General features: G+C 36.8%; 3 protein-coding genes across 5 annotated transcripts in view; 1 reads left to right on the forward strand and 2 right to left on the reverse strand.

Moving 5' to 3' along the window:
* Positions 1–16,323, forward strand: part of LOC308701305 (cytokine-like protein 1) — a 20,836-nt gene extending 4,513 nt beyond the window's left edge. Inside the window, exons 5-6 of one of the 3 annotated variants that reach the window (XR_014031416.1) lie at positions 15,381–15,465; positions 16,069–16,323. The gene's annotated coding sequence lies outside the window, so the exon portion shown is untranslated. Of the gene's footprint in view, positions 1,316–15,380 lie in introns of those variants that run through there. The other 2 variants (XR_014031417.1, XM_081383518.1) reach the window with 2 other exon arrangements.
* LOC308701267 (uncharacterized protein) lies at positions 6,095–19,413 on the reverse strand (the record flags this gene model as incomplete). Its single annotated transcript, XM_081383463.1, has 14 exons — positions 6,095–8,423; positions 8,600–9,517; positions 9,596–9,643; positions 9,756–9,819; positions 9,930–9,991; positions 10,070–10,195; positions 10,308–10,339; positions 10,436–10,497; positions 10,608–10,719; positions 10,814–10,909; positions 11,006–11,021; positions 11,111–11,131; positions 11,196–11,275; positions 19,359–19,413. The coding sequence occupies 14 exons, from the start codon at positions 19,411–19,413 to the stop codon at positions 8,397–8,399; spliced, it is 1,719 nt and encodes a 572-aa protein (XP_081239589.1). The 3' UTR covers positions 6,095–8,396.
* Positions 19,414–20,192: 779 nt separating this feature from the next.
* On the reverse strand, positions 20,193–22,409 carry msx1a (muscle segment homeobox 1a). Its single transcript, XM_081383517.1, has 2 exons — positions 21,998–22,409; positions 20,193–20,967 (listed from the first exon to the last, which is right to left on the reverse strand). The coding sequence occupies exons 1-2, from the start codon at positions 22,272–22,274 to the stop codon at positions 20,561–20,563; spliced, it is 684 nt and encodes a 227-aa protein (XP_081239643.1). The 5' UTR covers positions 22,275–22,409; the 3' UTR covers positions 20,193–20,560.
* Positions 22,410–25,000: the final 2,591 nt, after the last annotated feature.

Here is a 25,000-nt window from a genome sequence, read left to right on the forward strand (position 1 = left end):
TATTAATTTATTTAAAGTAAATAAATTGTAATGAAAAATAAATAAAATTATATAGTAAATCTTAAGTGGAAGTACATCTGTCAATTCATAAAGAGTCTTTATTTAGAAAAAAATACATTGGTTGGCCTATTCATGAGCATACATCAAAAGTTACACGTTTAGGAGAATAGGGCATTATTAATACTATGCAAGGTGGTATGTGCTAGAAATGGGGTTCTGAAATGGTCCCAGTGGGGCACCGCCGTGCCAGACAGTGTCCCACATTGTCCCTCAAAAACATACCCCTTGTCCCCCCTTGGGCTTATTAGCAGCTTCATAAATTCATCAACTAACCATTCAGAAATGTCCTGTTGCTTCTACATGTTGTCACTTCTTCTTGAGTCTCTCCATCTTTGTCCGACTCCGGTTTGAACATAAAAGGCTAAAAGTTTTTGAAATGTTCAGTGTGTGTGTGTGTGAGGTAAAAGGACACAAGCTCTTGTAGCTCCGCCCCCTGTGCCTGGAGCAGCAGCTCATTTGCATTTAAAGGAACAGACACAAAACGGTGCGTTTTTGCTCACCCTCAAAAAGTGACAATTTGAACATGCTATATAAAAATATCTGTGGGGTATTTTTAGCTAAAACTTCACACACACACTCTGGGGACATCAGAGACTTATTTTACATCTTGTGAAAATGGCATTATACCACCTCTTTAATACCAATGAATTTGGATTTTTCATCCATTTTTTATTTTGCTAAATCATAAATAACAGTATAAGATTATAGGATTACATGAAAAAGTTTTGCACGTGTAAGGCTGCGTGGGAACGAGTGAGGGAAGAGTGTTCAGAACACGTGACCCAGACGAGACAAACGTCAAGACTATAATGTTCTTCTTATTGGGTTTTTTATTGAAAATTTGCATTTATGAATATAAAATTTTGTCAGAACTATAGAGAGCCTAAGTCCCGCCCCTCCGCTTCCGGCTCATGGGACCTTACTTCGGAAAAAATATGTATGGAAGTCAATGGCGAGAGATAACTTATCTTTTTATTCCGTCTGAACTGTGCCCTGAACTACACATATGATGTTTGTCAATTTAAAAGGTAACTAGAAAAAAAAGTTTGTTGAGACAAACTTTAAGTTGGCTTGAGAAAGCCTGACCAGAGAGTTTGAAGAAGTTTAAAGAAGTTCGAAGTTTAAAGAAGTTAGAAGTTTAAAGTAGTTTGAAGTTTAAAGTAGTTTAAAGTTAGATTGATAGATTAGTTAGTTATTAGTTAGAAAGAAAGAAAGAAAGAAAGAAAGAAAGAAAGAAAGAAAGAAAGAAAGATAGAAAGATTAGTTAGAAAGAAAGAAAGGATAGACAAAGAAAAAAGAGAAATAAGAAGGAAAGAGTAGGTAGAAAGAAAGTTAGATTAGTTAGAAAGAAAAAAATAGATTAGTTAGAAAGAAAAAATATAGATTAGAAAAAGAAAGATTAGTTAGAAAGAAAGATAGATTAGTAAGAAAGAAAGAAAGAAAGTAAGAAAGAAAGATAGATAGATTTGAAAGAAAGAAAGAGAGAGAGAGAGAAAGAAAGATTGATAAGAACGAATGAAAGAAAGATTGATTAGTTAGAAAGTAAGAAAGAAAGAAAGATTAGTTAGAAAGAAAGAAAGAAAGAAAGAAAGAAAGATTAGGTAGAAAGAAAGAATGAAAGAAAAAATAAAGAAAGATTAGGTAGAAAGAAAGAATGAAAGAAAAAATAAAGAAAGATTAGGTAGAAAGAAAGAAAGAAAAAGATTAGGTAGAAAGAAAGAAAGAAAGAAAGAAAGAAAGAAAGAAAGAAAGAAAGATTAGGTAGAAAGAAAGAAAAAATAAAGAAAGATTAGGTAGAAAGAAAGAAAGAAAAAGATTAGGAAGAAAGAAAGAAAGAAAGAAAGAAAGAAAGAAAGAAAGAAAGAAAGAAAGAAAAAAGAAAGAAAGATTAGTTAGAAAAAATAAATAAAGAAAAAATAAAGAAAGATTAGGTAGAAAGAAAGAAAGAAAGAAAGAAAGAAAGAAAGAAAGAAAGAAAGAAAAAAGAAAGAAAGATTAGGTAGAAAGAAAGAATGAAAGAAAAAATAAAGAAAGATTAGGTAGAAAGAAAGAAAGAAAGAAAGAAAGAAAGAAAGAAAAAAGAAAGAAAGATTAGTTAGAAAAAAGAAAGAAAGAAAGAAAGAAAGATTAGCTAAAAAGAAAGAAAGAAAGAAAGAAAGATTAGGCAGAAAGAAAGAAAGACAGATTAGTTAGAAAGAAAGAAAGAAAGATTAGGTATAAAGAAAGAAAGAAAGAAAGAAAGAAAGAAAGAAAGAAAGAAAGAAAGAAAGAAAGAAAGATTAGCTAGAAAGAAAGAAAGAAAGAAAGATTAGGTAGAAAGAAAGAAAGACAGATGAGTTAGAAAGAAAGAAAGAAAGAAAGAAAGAAAGAAAGAAAGAAAGAAAGATTAGGTAGAAAGAAAGAAAGACAGATTAGTTAGAAAGAAAGAAAGAAAGAAAGAAAGAAAGAAAGAAAGAAAGAAAGAAAGAAAGAAAGAAATAAAGAAAGAAAGAAAGATTAGGTAGAAAGAAAGAAAGAAAGAAAGAAAGTAAAAGATTAGAAAGAAAGAAAGAAAGAAAGAAAGAAAGAAAGAAAGAAAGAAAGAAAGAAAGATTAGGTAGAAAGAAAGAATGAAAGAAAAAATAAAGAAAGATTAGGTAGAAAGAAAGAAAGAAAAAGATGAGGTAGAAAGAAAGAAAGAAAAAGATTAGGTAGAAAGAAAGAAAGAAAAAGATTAGGTAGAAAGAAAGAAAGAAAGAAAGAAAGAAAGAAAGAAAGAAAGAAAGAAAGAAAGAAAGATTAGCAAGAAAGAAAGAAAGAAAGAAAGAAAAAAGAAAGAAAGATTAGTTAGAAAAAAGAAAGAAAGAAAGAAAGAAAAATTAGCTAGAAAGAAAGAAAGAAAAATTAGCTAGAAAGAAAGAAAGAAAGAAAGAAAGATTAGGTAGAAATAAATAAATAAATAAATAAAGAAATAAAGAAAGAAAGAAAGAAAGAAAGAAAGAAAGAAATAAAGAAAGATTAGGTAGAAAGAAAGAAAGAAAGAAAGAAAGAAAGAAAGTAAAAGATTAGAAAGAAAGAAAGAAAGAAAGAAAGAAAGAAAGAAAGATTAGGTAGAAAGAAAGAATGAAAGAAAAAATAAAGAAAGATTAGGTAGAAAGAAAGAAAGAAAAAGATTAGGTAGAAAGAAAGAAAGAAAAAGATTAGGTAGAAAGAAAGAAAGAAAGAAAGAAAGAAAGAAAGAAAGAAAGATTAGCAAGAAAGAAAGAAAGAAAGAAAGAAAGAAAGAAAGAAAGAAAGATTAGTTAGAAAAAAGAAAGAAAGAAAGAAAGAAAGAAAAATTAGCTAGAAAGAAAGAAAGAAAAATTAGCTAGAAAGAAAGAAAGAAAGAAAGAAAGAAAGAAAGAAAGAAAGAAAGAAAGAAAGAAAGATTAGGTAGAAATAAAGAAAGACAGATTAGTTAGAAAGCAAGATAGATAGATTAGTTAGAATGAAAGATATATAGATTAGTTAGAAAGAAAGATAGATAGATTAGTTAGAATGAAAAATAGATAGATTAATTAAAAAAGATAGATAAGTTAGTTAGAAAGATAGACAGATTAGTAAGAAAGAAAGAAAGAAAGAAAGATAGATAAATTAGTTAGAAAGATAGATAGATTAGTTAGAATGAAAGATAGATAAATTAAAAAGAAAGAAAGAGATAAGTTAGTTAGAAAGATAGACAGATTAGTAAGAAAGAAAGAAAGAAAGAAAGATAGATAGATAAGTTAGTTAGAAAGATAGATAGATTAGTTAAAAAGAAAGAAAGAAAGATAGCCTAAATTGGTTATGAAGATAGATAGATTAGTAAGAAAGAAAGATAGATAGGTTAGTTAGAAAGATAGATTAGTTAAAAAGAAAGTAAGAAAGAAAGATAGATAAGTTAGTTAGACAGATAGATTAGTTCAAAAGTAAGTAAGAAAGAAAGATAGATAAGTTAGTTAGAAAGATAGATTAGTGAAAAAGAAAGAAAGAAAGATAGATAATATAGAACGGAAGAAAGATGAAATAAAGATTAGATAGATAGATTAGTTAAAAAGAAAGAAAGATAGATAGATTAGTTAAAAAGAAAGAAAGATAGATAAGTTAGAAAGATAGCTAGATTAGTAAGAAAGAAAGATAGATAAGTTAGTTAGTTAGAAAGATAGATAGATTAGTAAGAAAGAAAGATAAATTAGTTAGAAAGATAGATTAGTTAGAAAGAAAAAAAGATAGATAAGTTAGTAAGAAAGATAGATAGATTAGTTAAAAAGAAAGAAAGATAGATAAGTTAGTTAGAGAGATAGATAGATTAGTTAAAAAGAAAAAAGAAAGATAGATAAGTTAGTTAGAAAGATAGATAGATTAGTAAGAAAGAAAGATAGATAAGTTAGTTAGAAAGATAGATTAGTTAAAAAGAAAGAAAGATAGATAAGTTAGAATGATAGATTTAGAAAGAAAGATTGATAAGTTAGTTAGAGAGATAGATAGATTAGTAAGAAAGAAAGAAAGATAGATAGCCTAAGTTAGTTAGAAAGATAGATTAGTTAAAAAGAAAGATAGATAAGTTAGTTAGAAAGATAGATAGATTAGTTAAAAAGAAAGAAAGAAAGATAGATAGCCTAAGTTAGTTAGAAAGATAGATAGATTAGTAAGAAAGAAAGAAAGATAGATAAGTTAGTTAGAAAGATAGATTAGTTAAAAAGAAAGAAAGAAAGAAAGATAGATAAGTTAGTTAGAAAGATAGATAGATTAGTAAGAAAGAAAGAAAGATAGATAAGTTAGTTAGAAAGACAGATTAGTTAAAAAGAAAGAAAGATAGATAAGTTAATTAGAAAGAAAGATAGATAAGTTAGAAAGATATATAGATTAGTTAAAAAGAAAGAAAGATAGATAAGTTAGTTAGAAAGATAGATAGATTAGTAAGAAAGAAAGAAAGATAGATATGTTAGTTAGAAAGATAGATCGATTAGTAAGAAAGAAAGAAAGATAGATAAGTTAGTTAGAAAGATAGATAGATTAGTTAAAAAGAAAGAAAGATAGATAAGTTAGAAAGATAGATTAGTTAAAAAGAAAGAAAGATAGATAAGTTAGTTAGAAAGAAAGATTAGATAGATAGATAGATAGATAGATAGATAGATAGATAGATAGATAGATAGATAGATAGATAGATAGATAGATAGATAGATAGATAGATAGAGTTAAAAAGATGACAGAAAGATAGATAGATAGATAGATAGATAGATAGATAGATAGATAGATAGATAGATAGATAGATAGATAGAGTTAAAAAGATAGATAGATATATAGATAGATATATAGATAGATAGATAGATAGATAGATAGATAGATAGATAGATAGATAGATAGATAGATAGATAGATAGATAGATAGATAGATAGATAGATAGATAGATATAGATCTATATGAAGATAAGATAAGAAAGATAAGAATGAATGAAAGAAAGATTGATTGTTTAGAAAGAAAGAAAGAAAGAAAGAAAGAAAGAAAGGATTAGTTAGAAAGATTAGACAGAAAGAAAGAAAGATTGATTAGTAAGAAAGAAAGAAAGAAAGAAAGAAAGAAAGAAAGAAAGATTGATTGATTAGAAAGAAAGAAAGAAAGAAAGAGAAATAAAGATTGATTAGTTAGAAAGAAAGAAAGAAAGAGAAAGAAAGAAAGAAAGATTGATAAGAAAGAAAGAAAGAAAGAAAGAAAGAAAGAAAGAAAGAAAGAAAGAAAGAAAGAAAGAAAAAGAAAGATTGATTATTTAGAAAGAAAGAAAGAAAGAAAGAAAGAAAGAAAGAAAGAAAGAAAGAAAGAAAGAAAGAAAGAAAGAAAGATTGATAAGAAAGAACGAATGAAAGAAAGATTGATTATTTAGAAAGAAAGAAAGAATTAGAAAGAAAGAAAGAAAGAAAGATTGATTGATTGATTGATTGATTGATTGATTGATTGATTAGTTAGAAAGAAAGAAAGAAAGAAAGAAAGAAAGAAAGAAAGAAAGAAAGAAAGATTGATTATTTAGAAAGAAAGAAAGAAAGGATTAGTTTGAAAGAAAGAAAGAAAGATTGATTAGTTAGAAAGAAAGAAAGAAAGAAAAAGAAAGATTGATTATTTAGAAAGAAAGAAAGAAAGAAAGAAAGAAAGAAAGAAAGAAAGAAAGAAAGAAAGAAAGAAAGATTGATAAGAAAGAACGAATGAAAGAAAGATTGATTATTTAGAAAGAAAGAAAGGATTAGTTAGAAAGAAAGAAAGAAAGAAAGAAAGAACGAAAGAACGAAAGATTGATTAGTTAGAAAGTAAGTAAGAAAGATTAGTTAGAAAGAAAGAAAGAAAGAAAGATTAGTTAGAAAGAAAGATAGATAAATTAGTTAGAAACAGCTAGATTAGTTAGAAAGATAGATAGAATAGTTAGAAAGATAGATAAGTTAGTTAGAAAGATTAGTTAGAAAGAAAGAAAGATAGATAATTTAGTTAGAAAGATAGATTAGTTAGAAAGAAAGATAGACAAGTTAGAAAGATAGATAGATTAGTTAAAAAGAAAGAAAGATAGATAAGTTAGAAAGATAGATTAGTTAAAAAGAAAGAAAGATAGATAAGTTAGTTGGAAAGAGATAGATTAGTAAGGAAGAAAGATAATATAGATAGATAGATAGATAGATAGATAGATAGATAGATAGATAGATAGATAGATAGATAGATAGATAGATAGATAGATAGATAGATAGATAAGGTTTGAAGATAGATAGATAGATAGATAGAAAAGGTTTGAAGATAGATAGATAGATAGATAGATAGATAGATAGATAGATAGATAGATAGATAGATAGATAGATAGATAGATAGATAGTTTAATTGAGTCTATGGCTTCAGAGAGTTTAGATTTGAGTTTTTAGTTTGTGCACTAATGGGCCACCGTAGCCTTGGCTCAATTTGAACAGTCTGCAATGTAAGTCTATGGGATTTTTATGATTTTTAATATTAATTTTTAAGAAAACTGAAAGTCAAATCAGTCTGAAAAGATATAGCACACCAAGTCAGAACAGTCTTAAGGTCTGACCCGAGTTTGGTGGTCGTAGCTTTAACGGTCTAGGAGGAGTTAGAGTCAGAAATTTTGGCTAAGAAGAAAAAGAAGAATAATAATAAGTTTAAATAGGATTTCAGTAAGTTGGCTTTCCCAAGCCAACTTAATTATGAAAGTCAAGAAAGTCGCAGTTTGTCATAAAACAGAAGAGTAACGTTAAATTTTATGTGAAAATCGCTCAATGAACTACATCTCTCGTCTCGCACTATGTACGTCACAAGATCCGTTGCTCGTATGTGTGTATTCTGGCTCAAAACACTCAGGCATGACGGCGTTACGTTACGATTATAAGGTAAGACTATAGAAAAAATGACAGACATTAGCTTCAGTAAAGTTAGCTTCATTCATTGAGAGAAAAGGTATGACGTCGCATGTGCGCCTTCTGGGTTTGTAGTCTTTCTAATTACGTATTTTCACAGTCTTATACCTCAGCAGTTTTACATCAAACTGCGACTTTCTTGACTTTAAAATGTATCTTTTAAATTGACAAACATCATATGTGTAAATCAGGGCACAACTCAAACGAAATCAAAATATTTGTTGTCTCTCGCCATTGACTACCATACAATATTTTTCCGAAATAAGGTCCCATGGTGGTCGACCGGAAGGGGAGGGACTTAGGCTCTCTATAAGAAGATCAATTGAATTAGAATATTAGATCATCACCAAGCACCTGCAGTCACATGGGATTTACGGGTCAGGTGATGCAGAAATTGGTGTGTGGCGTCGCTCTATAGAGGAGGTTTATATAGCAGCGCTGAGGCTATTGGACCAACCTGAGACACAGAACCTGAGACACACAGAACCCGAGACACACAGAACCCGAGACACACAGAACCCGAGACACACAGAACCCGAGACACATAGAACCTGAGACACACAGAACCTGAGACACACAGAACCCGAGACACACAGAACCCGAGAGACACAGAACCTGAGTCACACAGAACCCGAGACACATAGAACCTGAGACACACAGAACCTGAGACACACAGAACCCGAGACACACAGAACCCGAGAGACACAGAACCTGAGTCACACAGAACCCGAGAGACAGAACCTGAGACACACAGAACCTGAGACACACAGAACCCGAGAGACACAGAACCTGAGACACACAGAACCTGAGTCACACAGAACCCGAGAAACACAGAACCCGAGAGACAGAACCTGAGACACACAGAACCTGAGACACACAGAACCCGAGAGACACAGAACCTGAGTCACACAGAACCTGAGACACACAGAACCTGAGTCACACAGAACCCGAGAAACACAGAACCTGAGACACACATAACCTGAAACACACAGAACCCGAGAGACACAGAACCTGAGACACACAGAACCTGAGACACACAGAACCCGAGAGACACAGAACCCCAGAGACACAGAACCCGAGACACACAGAACCTGAGACACACAGAACCTGAGTCACACAGAACCTGAGACACACAGAACCCGAGAGACAGAACCTGAGACACACAGAACCTGACACACAGAACCCGAGAGACACAGAACCTGAGACACAGAACCTGAGACACACAGAACCCGAGAGACACAGAACCCCAGAGACACAGAACCTGAGACACACAGAACCTGAGACACTGAGAACCCGAGAGACACAGAACCCCAGAGACACAGAACCCGAGACACACAGAACCCGAGAAACACAGAACCTGAGACACACAGAACCCGAGAAACACAGAACCTGAGACACACAGAACCAGAGAGACAGAACCTGAGACACACAGAACCTGAGACACACAGAACCCGAGAGACACAGAACCCCAGAGACACAGAACCTGAGACACACAGAACCTGAGACACACAGAACCCGAGAGACACAGAACCCCAGAGACACAGAACCCGAGACACACAGAACCCGAGAAACACAGAACCTGAGACACACAGAACCCGAGAAACACAGAACCTGAGACACACAGAACCCGAGAGAGACAGAACCTGAGAGACACAAAACCTGAGAGACACAGAACCTGAGAGACGCAGAACCTGAGAGACACAGAACCTGAGAGACACAGAACCCAAGACACAGAACCCGAGAGACAGAGAACCTGAGACACACAGAACCTGAGACACACCGAACCTGAGAGACGCAGAACCTGAGACACACAGAACCTGAGACACACAGAACCTGAGAGACACAGAACCTGAGACACACCGAACCTGAGAGACGCAGAACCTGAGACACACAGAACCTGAGAGACGCAGAACCTGAGACACACAGAACCTGAGACACACAGAACCCGAGAGACACAGAACCTGAGACACACAGAACCTGAGACACACAGAACCCGAGAGACACAGAACCCCAGAGACACAGAACCCCAGAGACACAGAACCCGAGACACACAGAACCTGAGACACACAGAACCTGAGTCACACAGAACCCGAGAAACACAGAACCCGAGAGACAGAACCTGAGACACACAGAACCTGAGACACACAGAACCCGAGAGACACAGAACCTGAGTCACACAGAACCTGAGACACACAGAACCTGAGTCACACAGAACCCGAGAAACACAGAACCTGAGACACACATAACCTGAAACACACAGAACCCGAGAGACACAGAACCTGAGACACACAGAACCTGAGACACACAGAACCCGAGAGACACAGAACCCCAGAGACACAGAACCCGAGACACACAGAACCTGAGACACACAGAACCTGAGTCACACAGAACCTGAGACACACAGAACCCGAGAGACAGAACCTGAGACACACAGAACCTGAGACACACAGAACCCGAGAGACACAGAACCTGAGACACAGAACCTGAGACACACAGAACCCGAGAGACACAGAACCCCAGAGACACAGAACCTGAGACACACAGAACCTGAGACACTGAGAACCCGAGAGACACAGAACCCGAGAGACAGAACCTGAGACACACAGAACCTGAGACACACAGAACCCGAGAGACACAGAACCTGAGTCACACAGAACCTGAGACACACAGAACCTGAGACACTGAGAACCCGAGAAACACAGAACCCGAGAGACAGAACCTGAGACACACAGAACCTGAGACACACAGAACCCGAGAGACACAGAACCTGAGTCACACAGAACCTGAGACACACAGAACCTGAGTCACACAGAACCCGAGAAACACAGAACCTGAGACACACATAACCTGAAACACACAGAACCCGAGAGACACAGAACCTGAGACACACAGAACCTGAGACACACAGAACCCGAGAGACACAGAACCCCAGAGACACAGAACCCGAGACACACAGAACCTGAGACACACAGAACCTGAGTCACACAGAACCTGAGACACACAGAACCCGAGAGACAGAACCTGAGACACACAGAACCTGAGACACACAGAACCCGAGAGACACAGAACCTGAGACACAGAACCTGAGACACACAGAACCCGAGAGACACAGAACCCCAGAGACACAGAACCTGAGACACACAGAACCTGAGACACTGAGAACCCGAGAGACACAGAACCCCAGAGACACAGAACCCGAGACACACAGAACCCGAGAAACACAGAACCTGAGACACACAGAACCCGAGAAACACAGAACCTGAGACACACAGAACCAGAGAGACAGAACCTGAGACACACAGAACCTGAGACACACAGAACCCGAGAGACACAGAACCCCAGAGACACAGAACCTGAGACACACAGAACCTGAGACACACAGAACCCGAGAGACACAGAACCCCAGAGACACAGAACCCGAGACACACAGAACCCGAGAAACACAGAACCTGAGACACACAGAACCCGAGAAACACAGAACCTGAGACACACAGAACCCGAGAGAGACAGAACCTGAGAGACACAAAACCTGAGAGACACAGAACCTGAGAGACGCAGAACCTGAGAGACACAGAACCTGAGAGACACAGAACCCAAGACACAGAACCCGAGAGACAGAGAACCTGAGACACACAGAACCTGAGACACACCGAACCTGAGAGACGCAGAACCTGAGACACACAGAACGTGAGACACACAGAACCTGAGAGACACAGAACCCGAGAAACACAGAACCTGAGACACACAGAACCCGAGAGACACAGAACCCGAGAGACACAGAACCCGAGAGACACAGAACCCGAGAGACACAGAACCTGAGACACACAGAACCTGAGAGACACAGAACCTGAGACACACAGAACCCGAGAGACAGAACCCTAGACACACAGAAACCGAGAGACACAGAACCCGAGACACACAGAACCTGAGACACACAGAACCTGAGAGACAGAACCCTAGACACACAGAAACCGAGAGACACAGAAACCGAGACACACAGAACCTGAGACACAGAACCCTAGACACACAGAAACCGAGAGACACAGAACCCGAGACACACAGAACCTGAGACACACAGAACCCGAGAGACAATGTAGGTGATCTCCGGGACCAGACCGCTGGCTGGTCCCCACAATGTAGGTGATCTCAGGTTTTACTATTCTTATGGGGACATTTGGTCCCCACAATGTAATATAAACAAGGGCACACACACACACACACACACACACACAGCACGGACACGCTTAAAGCAGCATATGGTGGAAACACTAAAAGATATGAGTGAGAAAAGGATGCGCGTGTAAAAATAAAGTGATCTCTAAAGGCCCTGATGTAAATAATGAAGAGGAATGTGGAGAAACCCTCGTATAACGGCGCCCTCTGGCGGATGAAAGCGGCACTGCCTGTTCCTCACTCTCTCCTCTCCTTCACCTCAGGGCTTCCGTGTTCATACCAGTTCATCAAAACACTGTTTATTCATCAGACATCAACTGTGTTTTCAGTTTGCATTTCTGAAAACTCAAGGCGAAACACTGCGCAGAATGACGTCAGATAGTTAACTGGTGACGTCACTTCACATGAGCTTCTGTGATCACACACAGTGAATACGCACATTCGAATTAATTACATTTAATTATTTTTCCTTTCACTTTAAGAGCAATCTAAACGTTTTCAGAATCGTTCTAACTCTGAGTCTTTGACACACAATATGGTTGGAATTCTTTTTAGAGAATTAAATTTTTCCGTTGATGTGAGATAAAAAAAAATTAAAGCCAAATAATCCACCCGCGATTTAAAGCTGGAAACGACAAAACTAAATAATAAACAACGATATCGTCCAATGATGAATAGAACACTAATAGAGTTATCGTTCTTGCTGTGGACGAGCTTTAATATCACAGTGAAAGCAACTTTACAGAAATATTATGGAGTTAATCCTTAATCAAACTCAATAGCTCAAGTGCGATCATATCTTATGTCTACAGTGTAATATAGCGACTGATTCCGCCAAATAAACCTAAACATCAGGAGTGAATAATAATAACTGCGCATGTTATTCTGTGTGACGAGCAACGCATAAAACACAGGCAGAAATAATTCTGTGTGAGCTACACCAATATCTAATACAACATGAACATCAGCTTATGCTGGAGTTTGAACTTCATCACTCGGAACTTTTGGAGTTTTATGAATTGTATCTTTTGGCTGCATTGAATAATTTTACTTTATTATTGTTATTTTAAATATTTACATATTGTAAAGGCACTGATTGCATAAATGAAATATTCATTAATTAGGACGTAATTCATAAGTGCCGCTTCAGTTCCCAGCAAACATTGGTCCGACGGCAACGTCGTGTCCCTGGCCAAAAATAGTCGCGGTATGACGGCATAAATCGGTAAAAATATGTAACACAGAACATTTCCTAAAAATGCATTCAGATACATGTGTGCATGTCTACAGTTATCTGAGGTTGCATGTATAATTGTTATTTTGACTTTTAGCTACGTGTAGTTCAATATATACCCAGTGGCGATTCTAGGGGGTGGCCTGGGGTGGCCGGGGCCACCCCTGAAAGCTCATTGGCCACCCCTGTGGCCACCCCAGATCTGATAGGTAGTTGGTCAAGTTCGTCAACACAAGAAATGAGAAATGTTGCCAATCAATGATGACAGCTGATCAACTGATTTAGGGCCAGTTTAAATGTTTTAACTAACACAGTAACGGTCAAACTGAGACTTTGAGAGCTGATTTCTGCTCAGCGGACGTTTGGCCATGCAGGTCAGGTGACTTATGAGATGAAAGTACGTGCGCTGCACGGTGCACCTGCTGCTGCTAGTCCGTGAAACAAGAGGACGGTGACGGTCACACAGTTGCAACAATACAACAACAATAAAAACGCTGGAATCAGTCTATTGAGAGGTATGGTCGGGACCCAACGCAGCAGAGTGCGGCTCGGGAATATAGATCTGATGGCCGAGTGCGGGCACGGGCGGTAATGCACTCGTGTGTGTGCTGGTTGCGGGAGAGTAAAACGATTCGCGGGACTCCCGCAAAATAGAATTATCTATAAACTGAACATCTAAAAACAAATAAATTGTCATTCATCTGTTGCACAAAAGCAACAAGAACAACTAAAACAAAATAGAAACGATTTACAGGCCAGAGTCTCTATGTATAACATGTTTGCATTTGCAACAATGTAGCCAATCACAGACATATGTGTTGATTTCTTGAACGCAGTGGCCAATCAGAGACATTTAAGATAGAATCCCCTCACCGCTCAAAATGGACTTTTTGTTCAGTGCTGATTTCTGCATAGGCTACTGGCAAATCATCTGATTATAGCAAACAAAGTGTATATATTATGAAAGATTCATTATGCAGCCAGTTTCATTGATAATAACAGAGATTTGTGAGATCAAGATGAACTGAGATGTCAGCTTTTTAGGAATTATTAAGGGAGAAATCCGTCCTGCGCAGGTCTCTAATGTAGACTTTAAAAAGTAAGTAAGAATCTAAGTAAGAATCTTTATTGTCAATGTATATCAAGTATACAGTGCATAATAAATATAAAAATTGTTAAAACAATAAATAAATAAAAAATATAAGACAGAATTTAAGAATATATAAGACAGAGACTACAGCTCACTCCATATTGTCCACATGTGTTATGAATTGAAAAACAAACGACTAACATTATATTTACATTAAAAGTAGCCTAGGCTGCAATCTAGTGTATGTGAACCTTTTTGCAGATAAACACAAGTGCATTTTCAGACAAGTTAATGGACAAGTTAATTGAGTAGCCTAAATCATATTCCCACTACGGTAATTAATAACAGACTATAGTAAACACATCTCCTAAATAGGCCTGTGACTGTATCTTACATTTTATGAAATAGTACCATTATTTAAAAATAAAGTTTGCACTTTGTTACTATTATTAAAATCCTCTATTGTTCATAAGAGTTTAAGGGTTTTCATAACATTACTTTATAGTAGGCTATATATGGCCACCCCACTCAAGTTTTGTGTCCCATCTTGGCCACCCCAGTAAAAATGTCCTGGATACGCCACTGTATATACCATGTTGTGTTTCGGGTGAGAGAGGACGTCACCATGGCGACGTCTTTTACACGTGCATTTATAGTCCATCATGACCCTCTATGAAATCAATTGTGATAAAGCTGTGCTTAATCCTTGCGTGGTTAATACTGCAATAATTAATTAAATTTTTTATTAAATTAAAGTTTTAATAAGTTTTGTGAATACGTCCACTGACGTCCTTTACACGTCTATAGTATCGGGTGAGAGGACGTCACCTGGCGACGTCTTTTACACGTGCATTTATAGTCCATCATGACCCTCCATCATGGAATCCTTGTGAAATATGCAAAAGCTGTGCTTAATCCTTGCATGGTTAATACTGCAAAAATTAATTTAATTGCCCAAGTAGTTTTTAAGAGGTGTGAAGACGTCCACTGACGTCCTTTACACGTCAAGGCTGTGAATACACGTCCACTGACGTCCTTTACACATCTAGTCAAGCAAGACAGAAAAAAAACCCCCAGGAATTATCTTTATGAAATACACGAATTGTATACAAAGTAAATATATTTACTTTATCTTGTTTAAATAAATTATAATCTCACAGTTCCCAGTGTGGTTAAGTGAATGCAAAGCCTCTGCATTTTAGTCATTATTTCAACCTGATACGTTGTGTTTTTTTTTTGTTTTTTTGTTTTTTATGGAATGTATGCATGTAAAACAGAAATATATCTGGTCACCATTTATGTCTGAGTTGGATGTAATTGCCAAAACTGTAATTGCCAAGATGTAACAAAAGATCTCCCGACATTACCAAATCCCGCGATAGGTTAGATTATCTCACGAGATGTTAACGCGTTTTCCCCATAGACTCAGTCACTCCGGAACACTGAAGTTTGAACAACCACGAAGAGAGGAGGAATTGAGGCCCATATTATTAAAAATCTACTGTTGGGTACGTACATTTTGTATTATTAGATTCACGTGCTAGAGTTTTACTTGTTTGACATGAATGAACCGAAAGAAATGATGCCCACATTGTCAACTGAAATTGGCTAACGTTAACGTGAGTTTGGCTAAAATTAGCTAGTAGGCTAAAAGTTGCTTTGAACTTATACAACGGTACCATAGTATAAAGTATGTTTAATGATACAGTCAAAGTTATTACTGTAAATTATTAATGTAGCCTTTTGAGAGTTTCTTTCAGAAAGTAAATTATCTGAAGTAGAATGAAATGTTTAGCTGGATTTGAACATGTATGTTTTCAGTAACTGCTTTAAAAATATTTTGTAATTTTAGAATTGCTAAACATGTCTATTCAGGGGACATCACAGCCCACCTGTCTTTATCAGAAATGTCCTGTTCACTTTCTCACTGTTACACACCTAGTTAAGGGTCTTTCTCAAGGGCACCACAGTGGAATTGAAGAGGCAGGGGACAAATGCTGTTTTGAATTTAGCTGAAGACCATACAAATATTTTGAAAATAAGTGCATGTCATTTACCTCAAATTTTTAATTTTCATTTATTTTAAAAATAAATATATTCTCTTCCCTTAGATGCTGTGAAGAGGTGGAGCCCACATGCTACAGACACTGAAATTGATGCAGCAATGGCAGAACACCTGAAACACGCTCCAGGAAGAGCTGGGGGTGGTGGATACAAAAAATGAGCCAAACAATGTGTTTAAGGGATAGTTCACCCAAAAATGAAAATTGTCTACATTTACTCAACCTCATGTTTCAAACCTGTACACCTTTCTATGCTAAACACAAAGATGTTTAGAAGAATGTTTGTAACCAAGCAGATGTCGCTTCCCATTAATAATCATTTTTTCTCCAATAATGGTAGTCAATGGATGCTCTATTTGCTTGGTTACAAACATTCTTCAAAATATCTTCTTTTGTGTTCAGCAGAAGAAAGAAACTCATACAGGTTTGGAATTTGGTGAGTAAATTACATAATTTTCATTTTTGGGTGAACTATCTTTATATAATAATTCAGTATTTTGCAATTGGTATTTTAGTTTGGTTAACAAATCGAGAGCTTAGAATTATAAGGTTCTATCTCCGTTTATTGTAGTTTATTGAGCATCAAAGTTTTTAAACTCGGTTTATGTTTTGTGAGATGGAACCTTTTATTTTATTAATAACTACTAACAATTTTTTTATTTTTTTTTTTTACAAAAATAACACCACACAGGCATTAATAAACACCTAATGGATCAGATTGTCAAAAACTCAATTTCAACCAAAAGTGGAGATAGAACCTTATAATTCTAAGCTCACGAAATGTTAAACATTGAAAAAAAATAAAGAGAAATTTTGGCTGTTCAATATCAATAAAATGTTGTGCTTAATCAGAACATGCTTCTTTTTTGCTTATGTTTACAAATAGAGTGTTATTGTTTTTGATGTCCACGTGATTAAAACATTTATTGACGTTCAGGTCTGACTGGACCAATTTTGGACCTTTTTAGAACCTTTGTCAAGATGTGTAGGCTAAACCTCAAGACTTGATTGTCTTTCACGATGTTACACAATAGGTGTGTGATTATTTTATATGCAGGCTTATATATACACTTAAATTATGCAGCAACACATTTAAACACATATGACGACGCATTTAGACGTCCAGGGACGCGCAGAAGAGACGTGGAATTCACGGCCAGAAATGACGTCGGTTCAACTTCCATTTTGGAACTATTTTTCAACCATGACGGGAAATCTCGGACGGACGTCTTTTCAACGGTCATTAAACGTCCAAATGTTTGCTGGGTTAGAACATGTGTCTTCAAATATTTTAAGATTAACAGTTGTAGTGATTTATTATGTGTTGAATGATGTAATATTTTTGGTAAATATTTAAGGAAAACGTGTTGCGTGTGTGAATATTAATGAACGGAGGCGAATATCATCTCTTTCCGTCGCTATATCATCATCATCATCATCATCATTCATGCTCGTTTCGGGGTTTAGAACAACATTTAGATTATATTGTACAAATTAATTACACAAACTATATTAAACTGTTTATTTATCATCTTAATCGTGCTGCTATTCACACATTGGTGGATCTTTTCTCAAATGTTCTGTCTTTCTTTCTTTCTTTCTTTCTTTCTTTCTTTCTTTCTTTCTTTCTTTCTTTCTTTCTTTCTTTCTTTCTTTCTTTGTGGATTCATATAGCCTATTGTTTTATTCTCGGTTTATATGTTTATGGTCATTGCTGCAATTGGTGCAAAAATCATGACATCTAATTGTCACGAAAGAGTCAAATATCAAATTCAATTTCCAGGAAAAGAAACATAACTGTTTATTGCAGTAACACAAATTGTATTACTTATAAATTATTAGTAATTACTTTTAGAAATATGCTAAGCCTTTAGTTTGAGATGTTGTACGACACCCGAATATTATTAGTTCCATTATCATGAATATGGTTATAAAGAGAATGGCTAATCTTATTGTCCTACTGGTTATAATGACTGCATTGTTGTTGGGTTAATCCGTATGTGTTGTTCATATACAGACCTATTATTTTTCGAAATTACGCTGGGATTTATTATACAGTAGATTATTCTTTTATTCGCGGTCTCAGTTTCAATGTATTTCATTGTCCATGTGTAAAATAAATAACTGAAACCATAGGCCTTTGTCAATAAACAATGTTTAAACAGAGAAACTCGTGTGATGATTATTAAATGATCTCAGTAAAGTTGAGTTAGTGTTGAAGTTAGAGTCGCATGAACCGGCAGGTGGCGCTGTAGATCCACACTCATCCACGCTTTATTGCTGTTATTCCACACTGTGTTTTTCCAATAAATGGAACATTTTCTGCGCAATTAGTTGACGTAATATATTCCAACCAAACCGTGTAATATTGGGCAGGTCTTCGAATATTTATAATATTGTTTTTTATAAACACAGATTGTGTTTAAGAACCGTTTTCAGAAGTGCCGTTTAGAGTTAACAGGGCAAAACAGAAAGAGGTTTATTTTAATAATATATTCACCAATAAATAACAGAAATGAAGCATCACTGAACTTCCTTAAACTGGACTGTGACGCTATTTTCTTCTGGAGACAAACTTTGTTGCATTACTGTAATGCTTTAATACTGCAATACTGCAATACTGTAATGCTTTACTACTGCAATACTGCAATATGCTTTAATACTGTAATACTGCAATACTTTAATACTGTAATGCTTTAATACTGTAATGTTTTAATACTGTAATACTGTAATGCTACTCTTTAAAGATTGCACCGACGGTTATGGAAAGTTTGTGTTCAATTTCGTTAGAAATAAAGTAATTAACATCAACAACGTCGTTTGCTGTTAACTGCGTAATCCTGACAAATAATTTATATTGTTTTGATTTACAAATGTATTAATTTTACTGTTTAACTCTAGTTTAGGTTCTTTTTATTTTAATGTTTTTAGATTATATTAAACGTATAGGTTTACATATGTACATGATTGCAAGAGTTTCTGCGTAGAACGTTGTCAGAATAAAACTTTAATGTCCATAAAGTCTCCACGAGTCTCCAAACTGAGACTGACAGCGGCGCCAGAGAAATCAAGAGCCAATTCTCCTCGAAAACTCCCGTTGTGATATTTAGGATGATAAAAACAAGTGACTTTTGTTCCCCTGTGAGCCCGGGGCGAGAGAGAGAGAGAGAGAGAGAGAGGGAGAGAGAGAGAAAGAGAGAGGGAGAGAGAGAGAGAGAGAGAGAGAGAAAGAGAGAAAGAGAGAAAGGAAATGACGATCTCCCTCAGATCTATTGTGATGAGGTCAGCGCGCGCTCACCCGTGTGATTCCCATTGTCATTAACGCTTTTATTAATTACCGAGCAGCGCGATGTTCTGATCCCGGACCTGTGACAGAGACATTAAAGAGTCCATTCTTCTTTCAGAAATTCATCAGTTTTCTCATTGAAAATCACATGCTCATTTTAATGTTTCTCATCATTGGAATGATTTTTTATTTTATTTTTTAAAGAAACAAAAAAAGCTTAATGGCTGTAAAAAGGTCAACACAATATTAGTTAGGCTAGTATAGCAAATTCAACCAGACCTGTTGAAAATGAAGAGCTTGAAACTATAAAGTGCAATCAGACCTCGACATGTTCTCGAACTAACTTCATCCCGTCGAGGATTCAGGAAAATCACTGGGAGTCCAGTCTCTAGTTTAACTGGTTCTGGCGCCGAGAGCAATAAACTCCAGCTGTGGAAATACTCCTCAGATGATCGATGACAGGTTAATAACTCAAAGACCTTTATGAGGTTTAGCATAGATGTGTTTCTGTAAGAGTAGGCTATTCACCATTACCGTGTGCGACTGAGCTAAACTACTGTGATGATAATCGGAGTCAACAAATGACTAGTGTAGAACTATTGAGTGGTTTTAAATGTCATTAATCTGCCAGAATTTATGTTTCTTTTGTATTTACTTTTTTTTCTTAACATTATCATTTTGTAATTTGTAGGTTGTAATTTGTTTATTCGAGTGTTTTCATTGAAACCACATGAAGATATTTGGGTTTAAGATTTAATACCAAACACTTCTGGACTGAATTCAATCCTCATCAAATTCGTAAATATTTCGGTTTCATTTTGAAACATGTTTTTAAAAAACTCGCTCACAGTCTAGAACAAACAAGAAAACGAATGAAACAGAATATGACATTTTTCATTAATTTATTTAACAAATATATTCATCATATAAATGGTATTTTTGTCCAAATGTACAATATTTTACAGTTCAGATATCCCTTTCGAAGGGAATCATTAAAACAACAGTCAGTGTTGTTTATCTTAAATGCTCGTTTAAAACGTTCACGCGAGTATGAAACACGCCGTTCAAATAAACGCGACCCGTGAAACACAGTTTTCCCTCGACCTTCCGTATTCATAACTCTCGACCTACTGTGTTCATAACTCTCGACCTTCCGTGTTCATAACTCTCGAGCCCGTATGAAATGCGATTATTGTAATAACCATGTCCACTGTTATCGGAATAGACCTGCTGAAGAGTGATATTTCTCGTCTTTTAGGCTAAATGGTACATGCTGTATCCCATGTGTGTGTACAGTCCCACCGGACTCAAGCTCAGGGAGTGTCTGTGAAACTCTTGTGATCCTGAATATGAACCGGGAACGTGTGGGAACGAGATCCCGAAGGCTGGAGGAAGCATCGGTTTACTGGCCATCTTCAGCTTCTCGAGCTCGGCCTCCTGGAGCCGCTTGGCTTTGGCTCGCCGGTTCTGGAACCAGATCTTGACCTGGGTCTCCGTGAGGCTGAGCGAGCTGGAGAACTCGGCCCGTTCTGCGATGGACAGGTACTGTTTCTGCCGGAACCGGCGCTCGAGCGCCAGGAGTTGGGCCGTGCTGAACGGGGTCCGCGGCTTCCGGTTCGTCTTGTGTTTCCGTAGCGGACACGCGGGAGGACTGAGACGCCCTGAACACACACACAACACAGACTTATTAACTCACATCACACAGTATAATGTTGAGGGCTACACACACTGGGTTGTTTTAACACAAATGTGGGTCAAATATGCACAAACCCAGCCATTGGGTTACATTTTTTAATGATTTTTTTTAACCCAATGTTTGAATTTGTCCATATTTGACCTAGAATTGGGTTAAAACAACCCAGTGTTAATAGAGTGCAAGAGTCATTGACAGCATAAATTTAGATAGCCTACGGCAATAAGAGGTCAGACAGCAAAGATCAGTCAATCAGTCAATCACGGGAGGAGAGAGAGAGAGAGAGAGAGAGAGAGAGAGAGAGAGAGAGAGAGAGAGAGAGAGAGAGAGAGAGAGTCGGGTCTCCCGCACGGCAATGTTCAAATCAGACTCAAATAACGTTTTTCTTTCAAATATTAGTCTTAAAAATAAAAGTTCCAAAATGTGTTTTAAAAGAACCATTTTTTTGTTCCCCAAAGAACCTTCAGTGAACAGTTACATTTTTTTTCTTATTATGAAGAACATTTTAATAATTTAAAGAGGAAGATTCTTCACGCAACCATAAATGCCAAAAAATAACTTTTATTGGTAACACGTTACAATAAGGTTCATTAGTTAGCATGAGCTAATAACGAACTGCACTTATCCAGCATTTATTAATCTTTGTTAATGTTAATTTCATAATTAACTAGCCTAATACTTTATTAAAATCTTGTTAACATTAGTTAATGCACTGTGAACTAACACGAACAAACAATGAACATCTTTATTTATATTATTAACTAACATTAACAAAGATGAACAAATAGAGTAACAAATGTATTATGCATGGTTAGTTTATGTTAGTTAATACATTAACTCATGTTAACTAATAAACCTTATTATAAAAGGGTATTGTAAATACCCTTTTGTTTTTAAGAGTGGTAAATCGTGCAAAATCAAGTGTACTTTACAGACTCAGATATGAATCTCAGCTCATATGTGTTTATTAATATCACAGGCTCATGATTGTAACTCACGGGGAGAGAAACTGTCCGGTTGTGTCCACGCGAGCTCCGGGCTCTCCGCCTTTACCGGAACTTTCAGAACGTCAACAGAAAATGTGACACGAGCACCGGCCCGGTCTGGATCGGCCTCCGTTCCGAGAGAACGCGCTGAAGTCCCGGTGTTAGAACCGTTCGGCCTCCGGTCTGCCATCAAAGCCTCGACACTGAACGGGAGGATCTTCGGGTCCTGCATCTCTCCGGGAACTCCCGGAATCACACGGGAATGATCTTCCGTACACCCAGAGGTCATACTGGTAACCGGGGCCGTGCACACACACTCACACACTCACACACACACACACACACACACACCGATGTGAAGTGCGCGGTTAGTGTCAACAACCAGAAGTGATGCTTAGAACATGCTGGTCTTCGACTCCGCTATGAAGGACTGTAGGCTAATAACTCGCGGGGAGCCAATCAGAGCAGAGGGGCGGGGCTTAAGTTCCTGAAGTTCGGCTGCTGTGTTTATCGGTGAGCGTTGTGACGTGTTGCGTTCTGGACACAGCAAAATAAGCGATGGTTTTGTAACATATAGGCTAGGTAGGCCTACCTTTAAAATAGCAAATAACAAATAACAATACATAACGGCAGCAACGATAATTATTGTTTGTGACTAGCCTATTATTAGGCCCACATTTTTTTCTTCGACTTTTTGCTGATTAGCCTGTTTTTTCCCTTTTTTGTAAAAGATTCCCGGTTTTAAAACCCATTATTTTCTTTTAAATAAATCAGTGTCGTCTATTTTTGTATGAGAGTTCCTTGAAGAGAATGTGCAAAGAATGAACGCATATTATTCGTAACACGCATTAGATGACAGTGCGATGACTCTACACACATCAGCTCCAGTAACTGCTGAACACACTCGATCAGTGGTGATTAGTGTTTTACTGGGCTAATTATTAGTCTCGGACGGTGATGTTGTGTTTTGGCGCCAGCCGCGGCGGATCAAAGCCAGAACTTTAACCTCACGAAGAGCCGATCATTCCGCACGAACATGTTTCTTAAGACATTTACTGGCTCTCATTGTAGCTGGTGGAATAGAGCTGCTCAGAGAACACGATCATACTACACAAATAATGCGAATATCTAGTGTGAGATATTATAAAGTGATTCAATATTCCAGGGTCTACATTCTTTGCACAAACCCGTTCTCCTCTTTCGTAAACTGCAATTGGTTGTAACTGATAATAACACAGGGCTAAATTGCAAACGGTAATTTAGCATTTCCTTAATTTCGCATCCGGCTGTTAAACCGAATAAATCTGTAATTAGGCTTGGAGACACTTAGAGCCCATTAGATGAAATGAGTGTCGCGCGCTTTGAAGTCTCGCGCTCTCACGCGCTGCGGGAATGTTTGATCCTTCCGCGGTAAAAAAAAAAAAAAAAAAGAGCAACATAAACACACACTTGCACACACGAAACACATTACCCTCCCGCTGCCCGTTTCGAGACGGGTCTCCGATGTGCTACTGAGTAGTAAATAACTGGCATTGATTGTTCGTGTTGTGTTTGTGTAGGGAAACACAATTAGCATGAGCTTTAGGGGCAATGATGTGCGTGGAGAAGGCGATTACCATAGTTTTTATTGAAATCTCAGGGCAACAAATGAGGGCTGAACTGCGATACAAAGAGACTGTAAGTCCTATCAGAGCTTTGTTTAACTTCACAAACTCCAGCTTTGATTCGGAGTCTGGAGGCACAAAGAGCCTTTGTCGTGTCTCTGCGAGAGTTGTCTTAACCCTTTTCATGCAGAGTCTGTCAAATCTGACTTAAAAGACTTGAAAGGTTCCGTGGATATCAAAAGACGGTCCGAGGGAAACGTTTAGCCTCGGAGAAAAGCGAAAAGCGAATGATTCAGGATCTCTGTCACTGGGAAACATGTGTGTCCCATTAAGCGGGTTAAAACTCATGTGGTGCGAAAGTTGTGCTTTGATTCGTGTCGTTCAGAATCAGATGAAGCTCTCTCTGTGTTAGTGAAGGCCTACACACACACACACACACACACACACACACACACACACACACACACACACACACACACACACACACACACACACACACACACACACACACACACACACATCATCATCATCATCATCATCATCATCACAGAGAATAAAGCGGTGATCGCGACATTATGATGCTCTCGCTGAAGATGAAAGACTGGATCATTACTGATAATGTCTCCTATTTCAGCGCAATCAGGCGGAAAGTGCCGCTAAACTCAATGCCTTGCGGTTATTTAAGCTCCTAAACGCCAAAGCTTTCTGTCTAACAACTCTGTGTCAGTTCACTGTCAGTCTCTCTCTCCCTCTCTCTCTCTCTCTCTCTCTCTCTCTCTCTCTCTCTCTCTCTCTCTCTCTCTCTCTCTCTCTCTCTCAAGATTCAAGTAGATTTGTTGGCAAAGTAAAAAACGTATCTATCTATCTATCTATCTATCTATCTATCTATCTATCTACAGTCAAACCAAAAAAATATTCAGACACCAGATATAATTTTTAATTTTTTTAATTTTTAATTTTTAATTAGGCCTAACTGGATTTCATTTTGTTTAATTAACAAAAATATTTTGTAGAGGCTTTATTTGTCAGAATTTGTTTTATTAATCACTGAAAAAAAATCGTGGTCATATTCTAAGCACAGTTTATCCTGCGAAAGTCCACATGAATTATTACATGTGAAATAGTTGCAGATTCTCGAGAAACTGATCTTACACACACACACACACACACACACACACACACACACACACACACACACACGTGATGCGATGTGAATTACCTGCAGATGAACTTTAATAGCAGCGGTTTTACACACAGAACTGGCTAATAGCATTATCTCACCTCACTGAGCGGAATAATGTTTGATTTGCTGGATTCAGTGATCGAGAGCTTCATAAAACTTAATGAAATGCCTAATACGCGGAAAACAGCTAACAAAAAAAGCTAACAAATCAAACACTGAGATCATTTG

Source organism: Scardinius erythrophthalmus (genome assembly GCF_964197995.2).
Source record: "Scardinius erythrophthalmus genome assembly, chromosome: 13".
NCBI lineage: Eukaryota > Metazoa > Chordata > Actinopteri > Cypriniformes > Leuciscidae > Scardinius > Scardinius erythrophthalmus.